Here is a 25080-nt window from a genome sequence, read left to right on the forward strand (position 1 = left end):
CGATTTGGCGTCGTCCTGATTGACCAAAGAACCGCCGGCAACTCATCAATCCAGTGCCTTCCACTCTTGTGCAGCCTGTCAAAGGTCTTAGTCCTTAAGCCTCGCAATACTTCAGCATTTGCCCTCTCAGCTTGACCATTGCTTTGCGGGTGAGAAACGGAAGCGAAACAGACTTTGCTGCTGAGGTCTCGGGTATATTGCATGAAGGTGTGGCTTGTGAACTGTGTGCCGTTGTCGGTGATAACCCTGTTGGGCACACCAAAGCGGCACACTAGTTCCTTGAAGAACTTGACGGCCGACTCAGCTGTAACCTTCCTCACTGCCTCCACTTCTGGCCACTTTGTGAACTTGTCGATTGCTACGTACAAGTACTCAAAGCCCCCGACAGCGCGGGGAAAGGGGACCAGTATGTCGAGCCCCCAGATCGAGAAGGGCCAGGAGAGAGGAATGGTTTGAAGGGCTTGAGCTAGCTGATGAAGCTTCTTTGAATGGAACTGACACGCTTCACACCTGGTGACTAGTGTCGTCGCATCCTGGAGGGCGGTGGGCCAGAAGAAGCCTTGCCGGAATGCCTTGCCGGCAAGGGCCCTTGACCCAATGTGGGATCCACGTACGCCCCCGTGTATCTCTGCCAACAGCTCCAGTCCTTCCTCTTGAGGGATACACTTCAATTTCACACCGTTCGGCCTCTTTCTGTACAGGGCGTCATCGACGAACTGGTACATGGCAGAGCGATGGGCTACTTTCTCTGCTTCCTCCTGCTCCTTAGGAAGTTCCCCTGTTTGGAGGAATCAGACGGTATGTTGTGCCCATGCTGGAGCCTGGGGCTCGACGGCGAGGGCCAAAGGCATTTCCTCCACCATAGGAGAGGTTGTCTCGACGGCAAGAGCTTGACGCTCCGCCGGAGCCAGGCGTCCCATGGCGGGCTCAGTGTCCTTGGCAACATCCCTGCCGGCGGCTCTGGGGAGCTCGGCGGGAAAGTACTTGCCAGGCCCTGATTTCCTCCTCTTATTCTTCTCTGTCGATGGATCAACGGACGGCTGAGTTAGCTGAAGCAGAAAGGTACCTGGTTCCACAGGTAGCTTGAGGGCAGCGTGTTTTGACAGGTAATCGGCGATATCGTTCTCTGCTCGGGGAACGTGTTCAGCCTGTATACCGTCGAAACGCTCTTCCAGCTTTCTCACTTCATCGACGTAGGCCTTCATCAACGGGCTTTGGTAATCCTTGTTGACTTGCTTGACGACAAGCTGCGAGTCCCCCCTGACGATGAGTTTCTTGATTCCGAGGTCCACCGCGATCCTAAGACCAGCAAGCAGCCCTTCGTACTCTGTCGTATTGTTGGTCGACACCTCCCTGGGGAAGTGCATCTGGATCACGTACTTGAGGTGCTCTCCGGTGGGCGCGACAAGCAGTACGCCAGCTCCGGCGCCTTGTAAGGAGAAAGCTCCATCAAAGTACATGATCCAATCACAACTTGCTTCCTTGCCGGGGAGAGCAGTCTCTTGGGCTTCTTCATAGGCATTGTGGTCCATTCTGCAATGAACTCTGCTAGGGCTCGGCTCTGAATCGTCGAGGTACTTTCAAACTTGAGGCCAAAGCTGGACAGCTCCAGCGCCCATTCCACAATTCTTCCCGTTGCAGCCGGATTGTGCAATATCCGCTACAGAGGGAAGCGAGTGACGACAGTAATCTCGTGTGCCTGGAAGTAGTGACGCAGCTTCCTCAAGGCCATAAGAAGGCCGAAGAGCAGTTTCTGCATGCCGGAGTACCTTGATCTAGCCCCCTGCAGGAGGGAACTAACAAAGTAGACCAGGTGCTGCATCATTTTCTTCCTCGGTGGCACGTCAACTGGCTGTGTCGTCTCTGCATTGGTGGTATCGGGCTCTGCCGCTGCCATAACCTTGTCGTCAACCTCTCTCTGCGCCACTAGTGCGGCGCTGACCACCTGGTCCGTTGCCGCCAGGTATAGCAGCAACGGCTCCTGCGGCCTAGGCGCAACTAGTATTGGCGCGGAGGAGAGGTACTTCTTCAAACCTTGCAATGTTGCTTCGGCTTTTGGCGTCCACTCCATCGGGCCCGCCTTTTTCAGGATCTTGAGAAAGGGAAGGGCACGCTCGGCAGACTTGGAAATGAACCTGCCCATGGCGGCGATGCAACCGGCAAGCCGACGCACATCCTTGATTTGCTTGGGTGCCTCAATCTGCTCTATAGCTTTGATTTTGTCCGGATTGGCCTCTATCCCACGTTGTGACACCAAGAACCCGAGAAGCTTGCCGGACGGGATGCCAAAGACGCACTTCTCAGGGTTCAGCTTGAGATTGATCTTGCGCAGGTTCGCAAATGTTTCTTGCAAATCTGGTATGAGGGTTGCCCTGTCCTTGGTTTTGACCACTATGTCATCCATATAGGCTTCCATATTTCTATGGAGTTGGGGTTCAAAACCAATCTGGACCGCCCTTGCAAATGTCGAACCAGCACTCTTCAACCCGAAAGGCATCCGCATGAAACAATACGTACCACATGGGGTGATGAATGCTGTTTTCTCTTCGTCTTCTCTTGTCATGAAGATCTGGTGGTAGCCGGAGTAGGCGTCGAGGAATGACAGCAGATCACACCCAACCGTGGAGCCAACAATTTGGTCGATGCGCGGCAACGGGAAGGGGTCTTTAGGGCAAGCCTTATTAATATCCGTGTAATCAATGCATAGTCTCCACTTCCCATTTGCCTTGCGCACCACGACCGGATTGGCCAACCACGTTGGATGGAGCACTCCTCTTACCAAACCCGCTGCTTCCAGTTTCCGGATCTCTTCTGTGATGAACTCTTGTCGTTCCAAAGCTTGCTTTCTGACCTTCTGCTTGACGGGCCGCGCATGTGGGCAGACAGCAAGGTGGTGCTCAATCACCTCCCTGGGAACACCGGGGATGTAGGAAGCTTGCCATGCAAACACATCGACATTCGCCCGTAGGAAGGTGATGAGCGCGTCTTCCTATTTGTCGTCAAGGGTGGAGCTTATGGTAAAAGCTCCTCACGTGCCATCCTCATTGACAGAGACCTTCTTGGTTCCCGGTGGTACGACCCTGGGCTTCTTGTTTCCGCCGGTGGAGTTCTCTGGCACGTCCTCGACGGCAGCGCTACACCCCGAAGAGGTGTGTTTGCCGGAGTGGGTGTCCGAGGTCTCACCGGTCTTCTTCTTCTTCTTCCCTCCCGGGGTCCCAGCGGCAGGAGCAAGTGCCCAAGCGGCGGCAGCTGCTGCAACTGCTTGCTGGTATAGTTGGTCAACGCAAACCAGCACATCTTTCTTGTCGGAGGGAATGGTGATGATCGTCATAGGCCCTGGCATCTTCACGGTGTTGTAGGCGTAGTGTGACGCCGCCATGAACTTGGCCAGCGCTGGGCGGCCAAGGATCCCGTTGTAGGGCAAGGGGATCTTGGCAACATCAAACAGATCCTCTCCGTCCTGAAGTTTAAGTCGCTTCCAAAAGTCACGGGTAGCGTGACCTTTCCCTTGGGTTGACTTCTTCCCAGGTTGACCCCCTGAAACGTACCCGTCTCTTCGAGGTCTTCATCAGGAATCTGCAGTTTCTCGATCATGGCGGGCGAGATCAAGTTCAGACCGGCCCCGCCATCGACTAGCATCTTCGTCACCTTGAGGTTGCGTATTGTTGGTGAAACCAACAATGGCAAGCACCCGACCGCAGTAGTCCGATCAGGGTGGTCCTCAGTGTCAAAAATGATAGGCGTGCTGGACCACTTCTTCGGCCTTTGGGCATCAAACGACGGCTCTGCCGCTGTAATCTCTCGCGCCCACTGTTTAAGCCGGCGGTGAGAAGTATGCAGCGAGGCGCCACCGTCGATGCACATGGCCTCTGTAGCTTTCTGAAACTCTTGGTCGCCGGATTCATCGTCCTCTTCATGATCGTCGTCTTCCGGCTTTCTGTCACGGCCCCGGGTGGGCCTTTCCTGTTGCTTGTCCTTGCCGCGACGGCCTGCCTGGCCGTCACGCTTCTTGCCGGACCCCTCAGCACCATCTGGGCCCTTCTCCTTGTCCCGCCTATCATACTCAGCTCTCTTCTTCTCAACGAGGAGCTCAACCTGTCGGCAGTCTTGGAGAGCATGGCCTTTGGTGCGATGGATCTTGCAGTATCGCTTGTCGGAGCTTCCTGGCTTCTCGGCAGCCGCCAAGGCCCGGCAGGCGACACATCTGGCAACCTCCTTGCCGGGGTCATTTGCCTTGGTTTTCTTGGTGGAGTCGGCGTCATCAGATTGCTCGACGGCAAGCACGGCTTTCCCTTTGCGCTTCCTGTTGCGGCGCCGGCCTTTCTTCGCCGGGGCGGCGATATCCTCATCTGAGGAGTCGGTTTCCATGCCGGCATCTTCGCCGGGGTACTTCCTTCCCTCTTCAGCTCGGGCACATTTGTCAGCAAGAACATAGAGTTCTGCTACATCTCTCACCTTGTTCATTGCCAGCTCTTCGCGCATCTTGCGGTTGCGCACATTCTGATGGAACACGCTGATGATGGCGGCAGGGTGAACATTGGGGATATTGTACTGTACCTAGCTGAACCTCTGTATATACTTGCGGAGACTCTCGCCTCCCTTCTGGGGAATGACGTGCAGGTCGCTTGCTTGGCCATGGGCTTGGTGGCCTCCAATAAAGGTGCCCACGAACTCATGGCACAAATCTAACCAGGAGGAAATAGAGTCTACTGGCAAGTGCATCAACCATGACATGGCGTTGGGTTTAAGAGACAATGGAAAGTAATTCGCCAGCACCTTATCGTCGCGGGCTCCGGCAGCTTGCATCGTGATGGTGTAGACGCTGAGGAACTCGGACGGGTGGGTCTTTCCACTGTACTTTTCACCCACGCCAGGTTTGAAGGTGCGGTGAGTGGGCCACTGGAACTGTCGCAGCTCATGGGTAAAAGCCGGACAGCCTACCTTGTAAGGGAGGCCTCCAGGGCTCCCCGGTGCCGGGTGGCTCACAGCAGGTCCTACTCGCCTGTCTGATTGGTGGCACGCTTCGCGCCGGCGCTCGATAGTGGTTCGAGCGTCTTCATGTTCTCGTTCCCGAAGAACTTGGCGCTGGTCACAGTGGGCCCGCGGGTCGGACGATGCCACGGAGATCTCGTCGCCCGTACATCGCGACGGGCTGGCGTCCGCGGTACCGGGCGAGGAGGAGGCGAGTGCACCGTGGTCGCGGCGCCGCCGGCTCTCCTGCCACTGGTGCGTGGGATTCCGTCGGAGCGTCGACCCGGGGCCTCCAACGGACTCGGTTCGTCTTTGTTGGCCACCGCAACAAGGCTTCGGATAGTGGCTCTCCATTCGTCGAGTTTCCCCGTGGTGGGAGGGAAATCGAGGAGCAACTGCGCGCGCGCCAGGGCTTCTGCTGGCGTTGGTGGCAGCGAAACCTGCACGGATCGCGACGCGCTCTGACTTCTGACCATGTCAGAAGGAGTTCTAACACGACCCCGCGGTCGCATGCCATCTTCACCGGCGCCTCGGCGAGCGGGCAGGTCTTCTAAGTCCCGGGAGTGGCGCTCGGGGCTCTTTCCGCGGCGACGTCCGGGGTCCTCGGCGTGATCACGCCGTTCGTCGCGCGCCGCTTGAGAGGAGCGCGCCGTCGGCGCCGGCATGGGAGTCTTGGAAGCCCTCGCATCGCCTTCGGGCGGGGTGGCAGCGATCTCGGAGGGCCCTGCGCCACCGCCGCCTCCCAAACTTTGGCTGCTGGGACGGTGTTGGTGTTCACGAACGGCGCCCCGGGTCCTTTCTGCGACCGGTCCGCTGCTCACCCGCGTCGGGACGGAATGTCCGGCTCCCAACGGGCCAACCGCCATCGTCATCTTCTTCTTGGGCGCCATGACGATGAAGAAGCGTCGAACTAACTGCTAGAGCCGATTCTCACAACTGTGCCCCCCTACCTGGCGCGCCAAAGATGTCGGTGCGAGGACGACACCTATGGGATCACGAGAATCCCTACTACGGTTGCGGGGCACGGGGTTGTGAGAAGGGCGGATCGAACAGATAGCACACAGGTTCTTTTATCCAGGTTCGGGCCACGAGGATGCGTAAAACCCAACTCCTGCCTTGATGGTTTGTTTATTTGTGTTCTTGAGCTAGCAATGGGGCATGAGGAGCTCCAAAAAGCCGAATCCCCCTCCTGGTCGCCTCGGGCCTCCTTTTATACGGAAAGGGGTTGCCACAGTGGCACCCAGGAGGTGGAAAGGGTACAATGATGTGAGTTTATCCCTCGCATTACATGACAAGGCACATTTAATGCGTTTTGCTTAGGTGTTCTTGCTTTATCGGGGACGGGGGAGAGCCCAGTCTCGTCCGTCGCCGCTCCCTTTCGTGTTGACACGCGCCCTAGCCAGCGGTGCCCGTGGTGCCATGTAGGCAGGCAGGCAGCTGAGGTGGCGCAGTGCTGGGTCTCCACGAAGATCCTTTCGCCGCCATGTAGGTGCCTGCCCAACTGGTTGGGTTGGCAGCTGCGTGTGAACGGTGGTGGAGGTTTGTACTGGTGTGGGCCTGATGGTGGCCCTACGGGTGTCCTTGGCAAGGGCCTTGCTGTAGCCCCGCAAGGGTCTTGCCGGGGCCCCGGCAAGGGTCTTGCCGTGGCGCCTGCTGTCATCCCCGGCAAGGCTCTTGCCGGGGGCCTTGTGGTCTTCCTTAGCTGGGATCCCGCCAAGGGTCGTCATCTTCTATAGTGTGTATCCGATCTTGAATGTCTTCACAAAGATCTGCATGCCACCACGAGGATGTCTCCCGAGCCCTTGCCCTTATGGAGGCAGTTGACTCAAGGGTGATTCGCTCCGTAGGTGTGGGGCGAGCTGCTACGGCAAGGGTCTTGCCGGGTTTGCTAAAACCGCCCCCCGGTAGGTATCTTGCCGGGGGAGTCCGCTTCGTCCCCTTTGCTCTTTGTGGTCTTGGTCTTGGCGTCGTTCTGCTCCTTTCAAGCCCTGGCCTTAACCTTGGCTCACGTCCCTTGCCTTGCTCAGTGCGGTGGTGTCCGTGGCTCAGACTGCCCGTCCACAGTTATAAGGGTACAAAAAATGTACTCCTCTTTTTGTACACTGACAATCAACATAAATTTGGCACACAAACAATTCACCATCATAAGATTTAGTGAAAAGAGTTGGGTTGAGTGAACCGGGTTTGAAGCCTTTCTTCATGAGAAATTCCTTCAAAGTATCGTACCACGCCCGAGGGGCTTGCTTGAGGCCATACATGGCCTTATTGAGTCTGAAGACTTCGTTAGGATGCTTTGGATCTTCAAAACCTGGGGGTTGAGCAACATATACTTCTTCCTCAAGCTTACCATTGAGGAATGCACTTTTCACATCCATTTGTTGTAAGATAATATCATGATGGTTAGCATAAGCAAGTAATATGCGAATAGCCTCAAGTCTAGCAACAGGTGCAAAAGTTTCATCGAAATCAATCCTTCAACCTGTGTGTAGCCTTGAGCTACAAGCCGTTCCTTATTCCTCACCACAAGGCCATTTTCATCTTGCTTGTTGCGGTAGATCCACTTTGTGCCAATAATGTTGTGCTTGCGAGGATCTGGACGTTTGACCAGTTCCCAGACGTTGTTGAGATCGAACTTATGTAATTCTTCTTGCATAGCATGAATCCACTCAGGCTCCAGAAATGCTTCATCTACCTTAGTGGGCTCTGTGATAGAGACAAAAGCAAAGTGCCCACAAAAGTTAGATAAATGTGAAGATTTTGAGCGTGTGAGAGGACCTGGTGCTTCAATGTCATCGATGATCTTCTCGATTTGCACTTCGTTTGCAATGCGAGGATGATCGGGTTGTCTTCGAGGAATTTGATCCGCATTCTCTTCAGGAGCATTTTCCTCAGTGCCATTTTCTTCAGGTGCGCCAGCTCGACGTTCATCACATTCTGGAATGAATTCTTCAGCAGATTCTTCGGTGGGAATGACATCCTCAGTAGCCTTGAACTTGATAGATTCCTCAGGTGTTGGTTCATCTAACACAGAAGGTAGGTGATCTCTTTGCAAGCCATTAGTTTCATCGAACCGCACATCTACAGTTTCAACAACCTTGCGAAGAACGGTGTTGAAGACTTTGTAGGTGTGCGAGCCCGTTCCGTAACCAAGCATAAAACCCTCATGTGCTTTCAGTGCAAATTTAGAGTTGTTGAGGATCTCTAATCCAACATTTATCACCGAAGACTTTGAAGTAACTCACATTGGGTTTCTTGTCAGTGAGGAGTTCATAAGCAATCTTCTTGAAGAATTTGTGAAGATATACTCTATTGATGATGTGGCATGTAGTATCAATAGCCTCAATCCATAAACGACGAGGTTTCTTGTATTCATCAAGCATAGTGCGAGCCATCTCAGCAAGAGTTATGTTCTTGCGCTCTACGACGCCATTCTGCTGAGGAGTATAAGGAGCAGATAACTCATGAGTAATACCAAGTTCATCAAGATAATCATCAAGACCGGAATTCTTGAACTCGGTCCCATTGTCACTTCTGATGTGCTTGATCTTCACACCAAAGTTGGTTGAAGCCCTCGAGGAAAATCGTTTGAAGACTTCCTACACCTCATGTTTGTAAGTGACAATGTGCACCCATGTATAACGAGAATAATCATCAACAATAACAAAACCATATAGAGATGCATCATTTGTAAGAGCAGAATAATGATTAGGACCGAAGAGATCCATGTGAAGCAATTCAAATGGTCGAGTGGTAGTCATGCTAGTCTTCGCTGGATGCTTGGCATTTGTCATCTTTCCAGCTTCACAGGCTCCGCATAAGTGACCCTTGAGGAATTTGACATTCTCAATGCCAATGACATGCTTATTCTTCGCAAGCGTGTGCAAATTCCTCATGCCAGCATGACCAAGTCGTCGATGCCATAGCCAGCCTTCTGAAGCTTTTGCAAGTAAGCATACGGCCGGTTGTGGTCCTGTAGAGAAATCAACGATATACAAGTCTCCTCTCCTAAAGCCTTCGAAGACTTTGGAATGGTCAGCTTCCATGATCACAACACAACAATATTTTCCAAAGACAACAACCATATCGAGATCACAAAGCATTAAGACAGACATGAGGTTGTATTCTAAGGACTCGACAAGCATGACTTTGTCCATGTGTCGATCCTTTGAGATCGCAACCTTGCCTAGATCCAATACCTCACTACAAGAAACTTGTTAATACACGACAGATTCAGACCGTCACAAATGTGCTCAAAACCATCATGGAAGGGCGTCCATGACGGATTTGAAATCCGTCATGTATATCGCGTCATAATTTGTCCACCACACAGTCCATGACGGATATTGGCCGTCATGGATCCATGACGGATTTTGACCGTCACAGGTGAGTATTTAACGGACGCGCTCATAACGACGTTAAGATGCATTCCACATCATCATCTAACGTGGCAGCCTCCATGAATATGAGGTGGCAGCCCATTTGATCACCGGCCCAGTTAAAATTTTGGCCCACTACATTTGACTATAATTAAGATTTCAACCCAATAATTCCAATACGGCCCAAATAGCACAGCCCATTTAATTCAACCAGCTAGCACAGCCCAATACATATAATTTTGCCGAGCCTACAAATTTCCATTAAATTGTTTCATTCAATTACAATAACCATCAGAGGTACATCACTGAAGCCACATTGCCATCATTTACAAAAAATATCCAAAACATCAGAAATTACACACAATAATCACTAACAAAATACAAATGTGTGTGTCAAATGCAGTACCATGGGTTGCATGAGATTTGTCCTTGAGATGAAGCAGGTAGAAGTCGATGATGTGATTCTTGCTCTGGTACAGCTGCTCCTGAGCAGCTGTTAAAATACTACACCAATGGGTTTCTAGCTGATATGGAATAAGGAAATAGGAAATGATCATTATATGCACAGTACAATTATGGAGGAAAGTTAACAATTGTGCCTCAAAGAAAATGTGCATCACACGTGTCACTTAAACAATTGTTGGGAGGCCTAATTTTGTATTTTCTAAACAAGTAAAGAAACAGAGTTTACAATTGTCAAAAGCCCTATTTTCTATTCAAAAATATATAATTCTAAGGCGACGTTTTGGGTCATACTACCATATGATCCTATTATCTGGACCGCAGGATCAGCTTCTTGGGTGTGTCTCGTCACCATTAAATGATCAATGATGTATGTGCGAGCAAATAGATATTCAGGTATTCAGCTTGTCTGTGTATCTATAGAAGTACCTAGAAGTTGGATACGTAGGCTGGTTTCACCAAATAAATAGCTCACATGGCGGGCCCGGGCACTGGACATTGGATGAGACGGATGGTCTGTCAGTACGGGAGATGCCTTGTAGCAGGACCAAGGTACACAACATTTTGCAACCAGCACGTTTACACAAACACAACCCATAGATTGATTAGAGATTAATAATACAAAAGTCTGTGCTAACCAAGTACTAAAAAAACTATCAAGAAAATCATGTACACCCTGCAAAAAAGAAAAAGAAATCTTGTATGCAAATTGGGGTATCCTTTACCATCACAAAAGCTTCAAAATGTACTACTGAGATTTGCATGCTGGGCGAGAACAATCAACAGGGGTTGAAAAAGCTAATTCAAATCTATACAAACTAGACCAGATTTCTTATTTTTGCACAGGCCGGGTTAGTTAGAAGTATTTTATGTAAAAATATCAGTTCAACGGACATGTAAATTAATGCATGTGTTTTTCCTTCTACAAAACAAAAAAATTTGAGAACTTTTTTTTTGCACCAGTGAGCCAAAGTGAAGTTTAAAGCAACAAATAATATTTTGATAAGAATGGACGCAGCTTGATTCCAGATTTCATTGACAATGCAAAAGTCCACAGGATGCTTACACATACATAACTGGGAGTATAGGCCATGCTGCTCGAGCTCCATGGAGGTCTTCAAAAAATATATTCAAAATCCACATTTCAAAGTTTCAACAATTATAAAATATGCAAACTGTCATATGAACACATACTAGATGTGTGCAAATTTTAATGATGGATGGAAAGGGATACCTCGCTGCCAGCTTAACTTTGTACTGTGATCTGTGCATCAAATCAAGTTATCCATCACTTTTAGTTTTGAAGTACAGTTTCCGAAAAAAAATACTAGACAAAAAAGTTGGAGGGCACTAGATTTGTCTTCAAACCACAATCTTGTCCATGTGCTTACCAGATATCTAAGTTGGAAATAATTTGGGAATATTAAACCTAGAGAGGACCTAATAATGCATTGAAACTAATGTTCAATTTGAAATATGGATCATTCAATAGCGTAATTCTGATCCTAAGGTAATTTCACATACTGTGATTGGATGCAAAGTATTTTTGCAGTTTTTTTAAAATACTATTGTTTCTGAATAACTTTGGTATTAAATACTTTGAGGTGTTTGGATAAAACAAATACTGTACTTTCACATAACAAGGTATCTACCATACTATGGTTTTTTTGCGATATTTAGAAAAGAGGTCGGGACCTCTTTTTTCTAAACTGAACTGAGAGAACTCGTCGGCTTGTCTACATCCAAAGTTGATAAAATGTGATTGCCGCCTCTGATCCCTCTATATATTATCTTTTCAACGAAGTGTTTCTGATTATTAGGTGCTTTAGGTTTGGTGTTAGTTTCTCTACAGAGATGGCGCGCATGTTACATTCTTCTGAAGATCTTGCACGCTTCTATTGGAATGATGGCTGCAAATTACACGAGTAGCGCATGATTTAAAAAAATTGCTCCTGGAGTATATCCATTGGTCGTTGGAGCACTTGTATGCAGCAGGCTAAAAGCTACCTACCAATCAATTCTACGCACATATAGGCTATGCGCCCGTACACGCACATATAGGCTAGGAGGGGATTTGACGTGCATGACATGCTGCATGCATTGGGCGTCGTTTCTACATGCAGATCAGCTCCACGAATATAGTTGAGCAAGGCGCAGCAAGTCAAAATAACACTTGCCAAATACATCGGTGGTTTTATCAAAACTGAGGAAAAATATGGTATTTAGAAACTGAAGTATTCATTTCCCACACATTTAAAAACCGAGGTTTCAGATTACTATGGTTTTTCAGAAACAGTGCTGCCAAACTAAGCTATGTTCAACTTCAATCTGAAACGGCAGAATCTAATACTACATCATTATTTCAATCCTAAGGAAGCATCCCAACTTAATTCTGAAGTATCTAATTTGACAACATAACATAGCAAAACAAATATCAGAACAGAGAGTAGAGATGCAGATATGAACTACTAATAAATCTGTAGTAAATCTAAGAAACAGGGGATTCGACAACAGCTACATCGGATTATCAAATAACCATAATTCCAATCCCAACTAATCATATCCTGTGCATGGGAATAGAACAACGACTGCGCCCACTAGAAGAAATTCCAGATGGATGCACGTACCGGAGACAGTGTTGGTGGGGTTCATTGCGAGCTGGTTCAGGCGACGTAGGAGGGCGTGGTGTGGTATGCGGTTGCCCTGGTCGTTGGCCATGATTTCGACCTACTGCCACACGCTGACGTAGGAGTAGGTCGTCCCAAGGTCGATGCCGATCAATGGAACCTCGCCCTTGGTCATCTCCTCCTCTGCTCTCTTTGGGGTTCGCTGGAAGACGTGAGCAGCGCTCTTTCTCGCGCGCGCTTGCCTATTGAACGCAGAACCGCACGCCCACCGGAGCCCGCGCTTGGGTTCGGTGGATGCGATTTGGGCGCCGATGTTGGCTGCCGTAGTCGCGCCCTGGTGAGGTGGTGCCTGCCCGTGTCGTGCCCGGCTCGACCACGCGCCGTCGCGTCGCACCTCGCGCCTTCCTCTGGCTGGAGCAGTCGTGCGCGCCTTGCACGTTTCTGCTGCCTGCCGCCGACGGAGGAGAAGGCGGGGACGACTAGAAGATCGAGATCCGGCCACTGCCTCGGCGGATCCGGCCGGTGGCTCAGCGGAACCGGCCGCTGGCTCGGCGGATCCGGCCGCTGGATCAGCAGATCCGGCAGGTGCGGTGGGGCGACGTCCTTTCCTCGACCTGCAAATGAATCGTGGGAGGTGGGACGACGGAGATCACGGGAGGTGGGAGAGAAGACGGGGTGGCGGGGGGCTTTGTTCCTCTAGGTGGAAGAGCAGCCGACGGCTCGGGGTGGAGAAGCAAGGAGAGAGAGGGGCGGTTGTGCCCACCGTTGGATCCCAGGGAATGGGCGGTGCTTATGCATGATCCATGGGAGGGTCGTATCAACCAATCAGAAAGCAGCTTCGGCAACACACATGATCGAGGGAAGCAGGACACATCAGCACGAGCAGTCTGTGACGGTCTGGATGGTTTAGAAAAAAAAGTTTAGGCTCGGTGAAGAATATGACATCAATATCATCAGATCAATCTCATCAAGCAGAAGAACAGATAAAACAATATGAGGATGTGAGAAATGAAAGTTCATTTCTTCATGATTAGCCTGCGTCCTTTCAGGCACTGTTCAGGTCTCCAGCAAATTCTTCAGACGTTTTAAGCACGTCTCGAGACCTGACCCTGCATAAGGGATTAGTTCTTTTTCTTCACCACCAACATCTGAAGGGGTGGCAAAGAATTCATCACTCTGCGAGCACCATATGAGAAAGGTGGCATAGAAGCCAGACCACTTCGTTTCACATGTGAGGGGTTAGGGTAAGCATATGAATAAGCAGAGAAATTCTTTGAGGACTTATGAACATAATGATTGGAAGAATAATGCTCATATTCATAGCCCTTAGCTCTACCCTGCGAAATGAAGGGGTTAGCACGATGATGATCATGTGAGGACTTTGATCCTTTTGAGGAATTTGATCCACGTGAGGAATTTGGTCCGTATGAGGACTTGGATCCATATTATGAAGAATTTGATCCGGAGTTTCTATTCTTCACAGGTGATGTCATGAGGACATTCAGCTGAAGACTTTCAAGGCAACTTTTGGGAACCCAGATTTTCCCTTAGGGGAACCATTCATGCAGTTAGTGCCAACATATCTAGCAAATACTTCACCATTCTGATTTTTGAAGAGTTTATAGTTGGAGTTAAATGACTCATCAGAAGAATGAGGAGATTCACATGAAAAACCAGATAAATTGGATGGATCCTGGAGGTCCCTTTGCAGCAACCCATGAGGTTTTGGGATATTGCTCAGGCTTCCAATATGTTCATCAGCATTGAGTTTCCTCTCAAAGGCAATACCCTCTTTCCTAGGGTTCCTGTTGAGGATCTACTTTTTAAGCACATCACAAAGAGTCTGATGCCCTTTAAGGCTTTCGTACATGTCTATCATGTACAATTCCTTCAGCCCTGCATCATCAGTGATACTAGCAACGTCCTCAGATGAGGAATTAGTGATAGCAGAGACAGGTGAAGAATTTGTAACATTAGAAGTATTTGAACATTCAGGTGAACAATTAGCAGATTCACGTTCAATGCACTTCAGACATGGAGGAACAAATTCTTCCTGAGTAGCGCTGATTTGTTGAGCAAGTAATGAATCGTGCTCCTTCTGAAGATCTTCATAACTCACTCTTAGCTTCTCAATATCTTGCTTTGTTTGAAGAAATTCATAAGAAAGCTTCTCGTGATCAGATAAGAGAGTGTTATGATGACCCTGAAGGTTGTCAAACTTGGACTGAAGTCTCTGAAGATTTTCAGTCAAGGTTTTAGTATGATCCATTTCTTCACCCAACATATCATCACTTTTATCTAGCATGTTTTGAATTTTTTCAATAGTCTTTTATTGTTTCACAGCAATCTTAGCAAGTTTAGAGTAGCTGGGCTTGAGGTTTTCATCAAATTCATCCTCACTAGATTCAGAGGAGGCGTATTTAGTTACCTTGGCACCCTTTGCCATGAAGCAATAGGTGGAAGTGTAGTCGTCATTGCCTTCATCAGCCCTGTTGGTGAAGCCATTTTCTTCAGAGTTGAAGATAGACTTGCTGACGAATGTCGTGTCGAGAGCTAGACTTGGCACACTAGACTCGGACTCCTCGGATGCCTCCTCTTCCTCATGTTATTCAGGTTCAGCCTCAGAGTCCATTTCTGTGCCAATGAATGCTCGAGCCTTCTTGGAGCTGCTCTTCTTGTGAGATGAAGATTTTGAGGATTTTGATGATGAAGACTTTGAAGATTTCTTCTTCTTCTTGGCATCATCAGAACTATAATCCTTGTATTTCTTCTTCTTTAATTCCTTATCCCACTGAGGACAATCTTGAATGTAGTGACCAGGTTTCTTGCATTTGTGGCATAGCCTCTTCTTGTAGTCACTGGATGAGGAATCATTACTCCTTGAGGATTTTCTAAAGCGACCATGTCTTGAGAACTTCTGAAATTTCTTCACGAGCAGTGCTAGTTCCTGGCTCAGTTCTTCAGGATCACCAAAGCTGCTAGTAGAGTCCTCTTCTTCAGACTCAGAGACTGTCTTGGCCTTCAGAGCACGTGGTTTGTCATAGCTCGAACCATAGAGATCTCTCTTCTTAGCAAGCTGGAACTCATGAGTGTTTAGCCTCTCGAGGATATTAGCAGGATCAAGTGACTTGTAATCAGCACGCTCTTGAATCATCAGTGCCAGAGTGTTAAATGAAGAATCGAGCGATCTCAGCAATTTCTTCACCACCTCATGGTCGGTGATGTCAGTGGCGCCAAGAACTTGAAGCTCATTTGAGATATCAGTGAGGCGATCGAAGGTTTGCTGAACATTTTCATTGTCGAGTCTTTTGAAGCGGTTGAAGAGATTGCGAAGAACGTCAACACGAGAATCGCGTTGAGTTGAGACTCCTTCATTCACTTTGGAAAGCCTATCCCAGATAAGCTTAGCAGTTTCCAAAGCACTCACTCTTCCATATTGCCCTTTGCTCAGATGGCCACATATGATGTTCTTCGCTTGAGAATCAAGTTTCTTAAATCTCTTCACATCAGCAGCATTCAGGGAAAGTGTGACTGAGGGAACACCATTTTCCACAACATACCAGAGATCGTTATCAATTGCCTCAAGATGCATTCGCATCTTATTCTTCTAGTAGGGGTAGTCCGTTCCATCGAAGGTAGGACACCCAGCAGAGACCTTGATCATACCCGCGGTCGACATAACTAAAACTCCAAGCGGTTAAACCAAAATCACACAGAACAAGGGAGTACCTTGCTCTGATACCAATTGAAAGTGCGTTATATCGACTAGAGGGGGGTGAATAGGCGATTTTTATGAATTCTTCACTGAGGAATTTGCTGGTGAGGAAATTCCTAAATGAAGAAGTACTTGCAGCAGAATAAGTACTCGAAAGTAAACATAGCAGAACACAAGCATGGTCATCATGATGGAATGAAGACAAGCACAGAGTACAGAAAGCGTAAGCACAGGATAACACAAGATGAAGACGAACTAACTGAAGAAATTGAACTGAGGAAATTGAGAAAGTCTTCAGTCAAAGTCTTCAAACAGATATGAACAAGCACACAACAACAGAACTGAGGAAATGAAAGAGTTGAGGAAATAGAACCAGTAAGCTTGGTGATTTGGTAGACCAGTTCCAACTGTTGTCTTAATTGTATGTCTGGTTGGAGCGGCTGAGTATTTAAACTCGAGGACACACAGTCCTCACCGTATTCTCCTTGAGCTAAGGTCACATAGACCTCGCCCAATCACCCGTGGTAAGTCTTCAGGTGACTTCCAAACCTTCATAGACTAGGTCACTCGGTGATCCACAATTCCTCTTGGATGCTCTAGACCATGATGCCTAACCGTCTGTAAGAAGCACAGTCTTCAAAGGTAACAAGCGTAGGATCGACGCAGGATCAATCTCTTCAGTGATGCTCAATAACTTTGGGTTTGTAGGTGTGTTGGGTTTGGGTTTTCCTCACTTGATGATTTTCGCTCAAAGTCCTCGGAGGATGGGATGCTCTCAAATGACAAGTGTCAGTTTCTCTCGGAGCAGCCAACCAGCTAGTGGTTGTAGGGGGTGGCTATTTATAGCCTAGGGAGCAGCCCGACATGATAAGACATAAATGCCCTTGTCTGATATGACCGTTAGGTGGGCAGATATTTCGGGATAGCTGGCGCGTAGCACAGCAACGGTCGGAATTTTGACTCTCAAATTCCTCGGGGCTATCATGTTCCTCACTGTGTAGGCAATTCGCACTGGCGAATTCCTAACTCCTCAGTCATAACAAATTCCTCAGCAACTAGAAGAACTTCTTCTCTGTTACTGAAGAAATTGACTGAACTATATGAGATTTCCAATGGCTTCACTCAAAGGGATTGGTAGGTGTAGGATTATGAGTTGAGCATCACTTAAAAAATTTTCCTTAGTATTTCCTCGACCCCCTTTAACAGTAAGGTGTTTCCTATGACTCAAGAAAGAGAAAATGAAACTACGAAAACAAAAGTCTTTATGCTTCATGTTCCTCGAATGATTGCCAAGTCTTCCAGGTCACAACAATTTCTTCACTTTCAAAGTCTTCAGATATCCAAAGTCTTGAGTTGAAGAACTTCATTTTTAGGGGTCGACTTTCTCTGTAAATATCAAACTCCTCATAGACTTATAGACCTGTGTACACTCACAAACGCATCAGTCCCTTAACCTATAAGTCTTCAATACACCAAAATCACTAAGGGGCACTAGATGCACTTACAGTGTATTTGGGCTCTAGTGGATGAAGACCTCTCTCAGCAACTAGCAGTTATAACAGAACCAAATGCGAAGCAGTGGCTGTTCACACTTATGGAGTTGTTATCACATGACCAGTTCGTTAAGCTCACGGTTACGCTGTGGGCGGTTTGGCATGCACGCCGTAAAGCTATCCATGAGGGAATTTTTCAGAGTCCGAAAAGCACACATGGGTTCATATGCAGGTTCTTACAAGAGCTCGAACTTATCGTAGAACCAGGGCAGATTACCTCAAAGCGACGAGCGGGAACAACTCAACAAAATCACCGGCCGAAAGCCCCTCCTCCGGGGGTGGCCAAGATACATGTTGATGCAGCTTGCCGCTTAGGCACAGGAGGAGTCGCAGCAGCAGTGCGCAGAGATGCAGATGGGGTATTCACGGGGAGCTCTGCTCTAGGCATCACAGGTGTTGACAATCCTGCTATTTTGGAGACTATTGCATGCCGGGAGGCACTATCCCTAGCTCAAGATCTAAACCTCCATGATGTTCTAGTGGCGTCCGATGCCAAGGATGTTGTGAGCGCAATCAACAAGTCTTGCCAGGGTTCAAACGGAGCCATAATTGCTGAGATAAATAGTTTATCCTCTTTATTTGGAGTTTCTTTTACTTTTGAGTCTCGTGTCGTCAATGTAGAGGCACATAGTTTAGCCAAGCATGCTTTTTCATTGGGTCCGGGCCGTCACTTGTGGTTAGGCCAACCCCATGATCAGCGATGTATCCCACATTCTGTGGAATTCTCTGAATAAAGCTTGGTTTATCGCTAAAAAAATAAATAAACAAACGAGATACTATAAGAAAGATGTGTGTGTGTGTGTGTGTGTGTGTGTGTGTGTGTGTGAGTAGAAGAGAGGACGAGGGCTCATTTTATAGCCAAAAGGCCGGTGGAATATATGGAAAGTTATAATTGTTGGGCAAATATATGCGTGTGAATCCAAAATATATTTATTTTGAAGATATTTCCTGTGGGTCCAGATCCTCTTCTTTAACTGTACCGCAGATATGGTCGCTGACATTGGCAGTACGGCGCAAAGTTACTGCAGAGGATCTTCTCAACCCATATCCTCGCCACAAAATCTTTGTTTTCCCAAAACAGAAGTATGTGAACCAAAAAGATTTTGCTTGAAATATATTTCCTCACATATGTACATAAAATCGAAACTAATTCTTCCTGTTAAATATTTGCTCCCGAGATTTCTCACGTGCTCATATTTTTAAGCAAAATAGCTCACATCACGTATACATCTAAGGGACTATCTAATTGTCATACGTCTCATTTTCAATTCGTTTTAGGTCATATTTTAGCCCAGTCATGTGTTCACGCGTGTCTTTGCTGTCTACTCAGTCCAAACTTAGCACACAAAATCCAATTGTTTTCATCCTAGTTTCAGGTCGAATTCCCTACCCCTACTCTCCCTCTTCGACATTCTAACGATTGCACCAGCCTCTCCCTCACGAGCCGCATGCAAACCCGTTATTAACACACAAAACAAAGAGTGTGCTTTGCTTCCTTCCCCCATTTACGAGCATGTTCTTCTTCTTCCCTAGGCTGATCCGGGACAAGCAACTGGGAGTAATGTTGCTTGCGATCTGGACCGCAACCACATGCAGCCACCCAATGCGGGATCAACTCATGTACACCCCCCCCCCCCCCCCACACACACACACCACCCCCACCCACATGTTCCTTCATGTGAGAACAGGGTGTCATCCTGTTGGTTAGGATAGCATAGAGCTATCTAGCCCACTCGGGTTCGAGTCACGAAGTGACCCGTGGTGCTTAGAGTTACTTCTATAAAAAATATGCCTCCAAGGGCTAGTTCTGGATAGTCTCGTTTTTTCATGTTCCTGCATACCGGGGTCTATCACTCCCCTATGTATTGTATGTTAGACGCCGTTTGCAAGCAAGGAAAATTTAGACCTTGTATCTGGAAAAGGAGACAGGAACCGGACAACACCTAAATTTTAGGAATACGTCACTGAACATGAACATGTATGGAAAGTTAATAATTAAAGTAGAATGAATGACTGAAGAAAACTGAGAACTAGAGTGCAGCCACATACAGAATGACAAATAAATTTTATAAACAGAAGGGTGCACGCGCCAAAAAGAGGTTTCGTACCTAATGTTCCATGTAAAAATGCCCCATAGAGAGTCCTCCCGCGTAGGTACCTTTGTATACAAACATGCCAGAAAAGAAACATAAGGGAAAAGGACTGGAACTTTATATTCTTGTTTTTGTCCTCGAAAAAGACATGCAAACTAAAAGGTGAGATGAAGGTTATTGCATCCAAAATATATTAAGTATGTGTCATAAATAGAAATTGCGTATGAATTGATCGGTATAGTTTTTGTGATATATAATCCGTGTTTTATTGGTCAAATCGATGGTCAGCGACATATAAATAGGTACGGAAGGATTAATAACTAACGGTTGTGAATTAATATTGATGTATATGGATATATTTTTGTTATAGGTGAGACACTGAATAAGAAGATAAAAATCCGTGGCAAAATAGAACCTAACAACAAAATATCATGGCAGCAAAAGAACATCGAAATCACTATGCACACCGACATCTTCGAGTCCATTTTTCTATGCTAATAAAATAGATGGCTGCAACCCATGCACCGAAACTGATTAATGGCCGTTAACATGTGCTGTACAAAAATCGGATAGAAGGTAGCACACGTATAGATGTACTCGAAGAATACTAGCCACTGAGGTTAGCTCAGAAACCGAGCATGGTTAATACTATCCCCGCATTCTTCTTGTGGGCTCCATACAGGCCCCCCCTGCCGCCTGCTTTCTTTCTTAAAGGCAATCTCGCCTCCTGCCGCTGCGAGAGCGTCTTCCTTCGCCGCCGTCCTCCGACGGCTCTCCTCCGCTGACGACCTCGGTCGTCGGTGGTGAGGGGGGTCGCCGGATCCACGCGTGTGGATTGTTTTAGGCATTAGTTTCTTAGGATTTTGGGTTGTTCATCGTCATGGCTTCGGCGGTGGGGATGGCGGCGTCAACTAATAAATCTTCAGATTCTTTCCCAACGAGGCAATCCGTTTTTGGGGTGGATTTGGAAACCAGACTGTTCAAGCAAGGATGGTGCGGCGGCGGCGGCATCCTCGTGATGGACCTGTGTCCTCGGGCTCCGTCGTTGCGCCGGCGTTTGCTCCAACGCCGCCGTGGAGCTTGGGAGGTAGTCCAGGAGAGGATGCAGATTGTGGTCTGCATCGACAACATCTGGAAGATGGTGGATCTGGGTTCGTGGTTCGTGGCAGGCAGATATGGTTTCCTCCTCCAACGTCTTAGTTGCGCGGGGGTGCCAGATCTGGAGTTTGATGGCGTGTCCGGGGTGTTGCACCGGTCTGATTCGTTCAATGGCAATGGCTTAGCCTTTATTGGCGAGCCACCTTGGAGGTCCACAAAGCTGCATATCAGCGATGAAGCCGCGTCGAGCTCGGGTGTGGAGGTGATCCGTCATTTTCTCCTTTGGTGGCTGCTATGGTGGTGCCAGAGGCAGGTGACGGGCGTTGGTGTCAAGCTCAGAGGATTCTTCAGTCTTGTTTGTAATTTTACTTCTTGGCTGGTGTTTCTGTCTGCAAAGGCTAGCATTCTGCTGTCTTTTCAGTTTTGTCAGGTCGGTATGTATGTGGCTTGTACTATGATCCTTATGATAATGAGACACGTATTACCATGCAAAAAAAAATACTATCCCCGCAAAAAAAACATGGTTAATACTAGTATTGTGTTAAAAAATACGAGCCAACGCCACCTAGGTTTGTTGGAGTCGGGTCGAAGGGATCGTTTTCCTCCTATCCTGGCGGCTGCAACCCTAACTGCCACCAGGAGAGGCCAATTTTCCAGCGCCATCCTCTGGCGGCTCCCCTCCGCCGGCGACCTCGATCGTCAGTGGTGAGGGGGGTCGCCGTATCCAAGCATGTGGATCGTTTTTACTCCCTCGTAGTCTAGGTTTTTAGGCCGCTCGTTGTCTTTGCTTCGGCGGCGACAATGACGACGCTGAATAAAGATTTTTAGAATCCTTTCATGACGAGGCCATCAGTTTTATGGTTGGGGATGGATTTGAAAACCAGTCTGTTCAAGCACGGGTGGCGTGGCGGCGGCGGCATCCTTGTGGTGGACCTGTGTCCTGGGGATCTGTCGTTGCGACCGTGTTTGCTCCAACGTCGGCACGGAGCTTGGGAGGTAGTTCAGGAGCTGATGCAGATTGTGGTCTGCATCGACGACATCTGGAAGGCGGAACGTGTGCTGAGTTCGTGGTTCGTGGATGGCAGGTATGATTTTCTTCTGCGGCGTCTTAGTCGCGGTGGGGTGTCAGATCTAGAGTTCGATGGCGTATCCGTGGTGTTGCCCTGGTCTGATTCGTTCAACGGTAAGGGCTTCACTTTTGGTGATCCACCTTGGAGGTCCGCAAAGCTGCATATCAGCGATGGAGTCGCGTCAAGCTTGGGTGAGGAGGTGATCCGTCATTCTTTTCTTCTGTGGTTGCTGTCGTGGTGCCGGAGTCAGGCGATGGGCGTTGGTGTCAAGCTCAGAGATGTTCTGTTATATTTTCTGTTTTGTCATATGTCGGTCCTTATGTGACTTGTACTTTAATCTCCATGATATGAATGAGACACGTATTACTATGCAAAAAAATACTAATAGAGCCAACTGTTGGCTATAGCACCGGGTAGCTATGTAATCTATAGTCAACCTAAAAGTCAACTCATATAATAATTAGTTATAGACATTTACTATTTTATCATTACTTGGCCACTTTCCTCTCTCATAAAGTTTTTTAGGCACGTGCTACAACTGGCTACTAATATACAACCTGCTTCTCTTCACTCTCTTTTAACTAAGTACATATATTATATTTAAATTTCTTATAGCTTGCTTACACTATTTTATGTACTTTCTCAAAACCTAGTGCCCTTTTTTGCATCGCTCTCTGTAGAGACAGCCACCAGTTCTGCCACTTCTTCTGAAGTCAGCGCCCAACAGGCACATTTTTTTTTTGAAACGGAACACAGATTGCATTCCTCCTACATATCATTGCTGGGCAAGTCCCCAGCTACAAGGTTCTGAACAAACTCTGGGAATTGTCCCAGCCAAGTAATACATGCACCAGAGTTTAATGTTGCTCCAAACGCTGCTAGCCTATGCGCCACTCGGTTACATGTTCGTGAACAGTTTACAACACATACATCTGAAAAACCTACATGTAACTGAAATTTAATCTCTCTGAAAATGGCCCCTAGTGCAGACAGGTCATATTCCTCAGTAGACACAGCCCTTCTTAACTGTGTAGAATCTGTTTCAAACATCACTCTATCACAGCCCATTTGGCTAGCAATGTTTATTGCATACAACATAGCCACTGCTTCAGATTGGAAAGCATCAGCCATATGTTCCAGTTTGCTAGCACCTGCAGCTACAGCTATACCTTGATCATTTCTAATGATAAATCCCCAACCTCCATCATTGGAAATCCTGTGAAAAGCTGCATCAGTGTTGATCTTCAATATTCCTGAAGCTGGTCTTGTCCACTTTTGCTTTGGCTGTTGGGCTATCCCCTTCCCTTTCTCCTGTACCTTCATGACATTTATAAGGTGATAATCAATAGAAGAGCAAATTTCATTTGATGGTTTAATGGCCTTCCCTTTATTTGCATTGTTTCTTTCATGCCACCAAAGCCAAAGTAATAAACATGTTTTTAACTTGATCTCCTCCCTCAAATTAATAATTTCTTCGATGAAGTTTAAAGCATTAACACAGGGGATTAGCTGCAGCCTAACATGCTCGAGTTGAGCCATTCTCCATATTTCTCTTACTTTCTTGCATTTGATGAAACAGTGCCCCCCATCCTCATCCAATCTATAACAAATAGGGCAACGAGTGTCAACTTCCATACCTCTGTTTTGTAGCTTTGTTCGCAACGGTAAGCTATTGGTTGCTAGCCTCCATAAAAAATGGAGCACTTTGTTTGGGAGGGGCATTGTCCATAGTTTAAGCCAGTCAAATCCACCATCTTCTTCAGCTGCACTTGAGGTAGATGTTAGACCTGAGAGAGATTCTCGAGCTGCACAATCTATTGCTACTTTGTATGCAGATTTTACTGAAAATATACCTTTTTTATCATAGTGCCATGTCGTGAAGTCCTCGAGATGATCTTGGATTGGGATCTGAAGGATACACTTTGTATCTTCCGGGGTAAAAGTTTGCCTCACTAGTTCTTCGTCCCATTTGTTGGTGATTGGGTTAATTAGCTCACTGACTTTAGTTATCAAATTATTGCCCCTATGGGAGACGACCCTTCTGGTGTTACCTCTCGGAATCCATGGGTCACTCCATATGTCAATATCCTTGCCATTCCCAACTCTCCATATGATTCCTTTTCTCAGCAGCTCAACACCCTTTAGTATGCTGCGCCATGCATAAGAAATGCCACTACTTGGTCTCGCCCGCAGAATTGAACATCCTGGGTAGTATCTACTTGAAAGAACCTGGGCACAAAGAGAGGAGGGGTTTTGGAGCAGCCTCCATGCTTGTCTTGCCAGCATTGCCAGATTGAACGCACGTAGATCCCTAAATCCCAAGCCTCCATTTCTTTTTGATCTAGTAAGCCTCTCCCAGCTGACCCAATGCACTTTATTTTCCTTATCCATTTGGCTCCACCAATACCTATTAATCATGGTGCTCAGTTCTTCACATAGGCCCTTGGTGAGATCAAAGCACGCCATGCTGTAGACAGGAATAGCTTGTGCCACGGCTTTTATTAGAATTTCTTTCCCTGCCTTCGAAAGTAGTTTCTCCTTCCAACCTTGAATCCTTTTCCATATTCTTTCCTTTACATATTCAAACATCTTCGCTTTTGCTTTGCCAACATATGTTGGAAGACCTAAATATTTTGATGCAAGGCCCTCAGTTATAATGTTCAGTGTCCTCTTCATTTCTTCCTTTTGCCAAGGCCTCGTATTTTTACTGAATAAAATGGATGACTTGTCCTTGTTTATCATTTGCCCTGAGCAGCTTCCATATATGTTCAAAATGCGTTCAACTTCTTGAGCACTGCTTGCACTAGCCTCCATTAGCAGCAGAGAATCATCTGCAAAAAGTAGGTGACTAACACTAGGAGCTCCTCTGCATATTTTAATTCCTCTAATTAACCCTCTCCTTTCAGCATTGTGCAGCATGGCTGAGAACCCTTCCGCACAAAGTAGAAACAGATATGGGGAAAGTGGATCCCCTTGACGAAGTCCCCTTTGGGGTGTGATTGTTTCGGTTACATCCCCATTCACTTTAATCTTGTATTTGACAGTGGAGATGCACTTCATTATCAAATTCATCCACCCTTCATCGAAACCCAGTCTATGCATCATCTCCTTTAAG

The 25080-nt window shown here is 47.5% G+C and overlaps 1 protein-coding gene across 1 annotated transcript; it reads right to left on the reverse strand.

Annotated features, from left to right (window-relative positions):
- Nucleotides 1-22795: 22795 nt before the first annotated feature.
- Nucleotides 22796-24277, reverse strand: LOC123089263 (uncharacterized). The gene is made up of 2 exons (XM_044510983.1): nt 23603-24277; nt 22796-23282 (listed from the first exon to the last, which is right to left on the reverse strand). The coding sequence occupies exons 1-2, from the start codon at nt 24249-24251 to the stop codon at nt 23197-23199; spliced, it is 735 nt and encodes a 244-aa protein (XP_044366918.1). The 5' UTR covers nt 24252-24277; the 3' UTR covers nt 22796-23196.
- Nucleotides 24278-25080: the final 803 nt, after the last annotated feature.

The sequence above is a fragment of the Triticum aestivum genome, chromosome 4B, assembly GCF_018294505.1.
Source record: "Triticum aestivum cultivar Chinese Spring chromosome 4B, IWGSC CS RefSeq v2.1, whole genome shotgun sequence".
Classification (NCBI taxonomy): Eukaryota; Viridiplantae; Streptophyta; class Magnoliopsida; order Poales; family Poaceae; genus Triticum; species Triticum aestivum.

What these genes read in the sequence shown, in the direction of transcription:
- LOC123089263 (XM_044510983.1), bottom strand. Translation starts at nt 24,251, where the DNA reads ATGCTGGCAAGACAAGCATGGAGGCTGCTCCAAAACCCCTCCTCTCTT. An exon ending in AACAAAGCTACAAAACAGAG is followed by an intron (nt 23,283 to 23,602) that starts GTATGGAAGTTG and finishes AATGTCATGAAG; the next exon opens with GTACAGGAGAAAGGGAAGGG.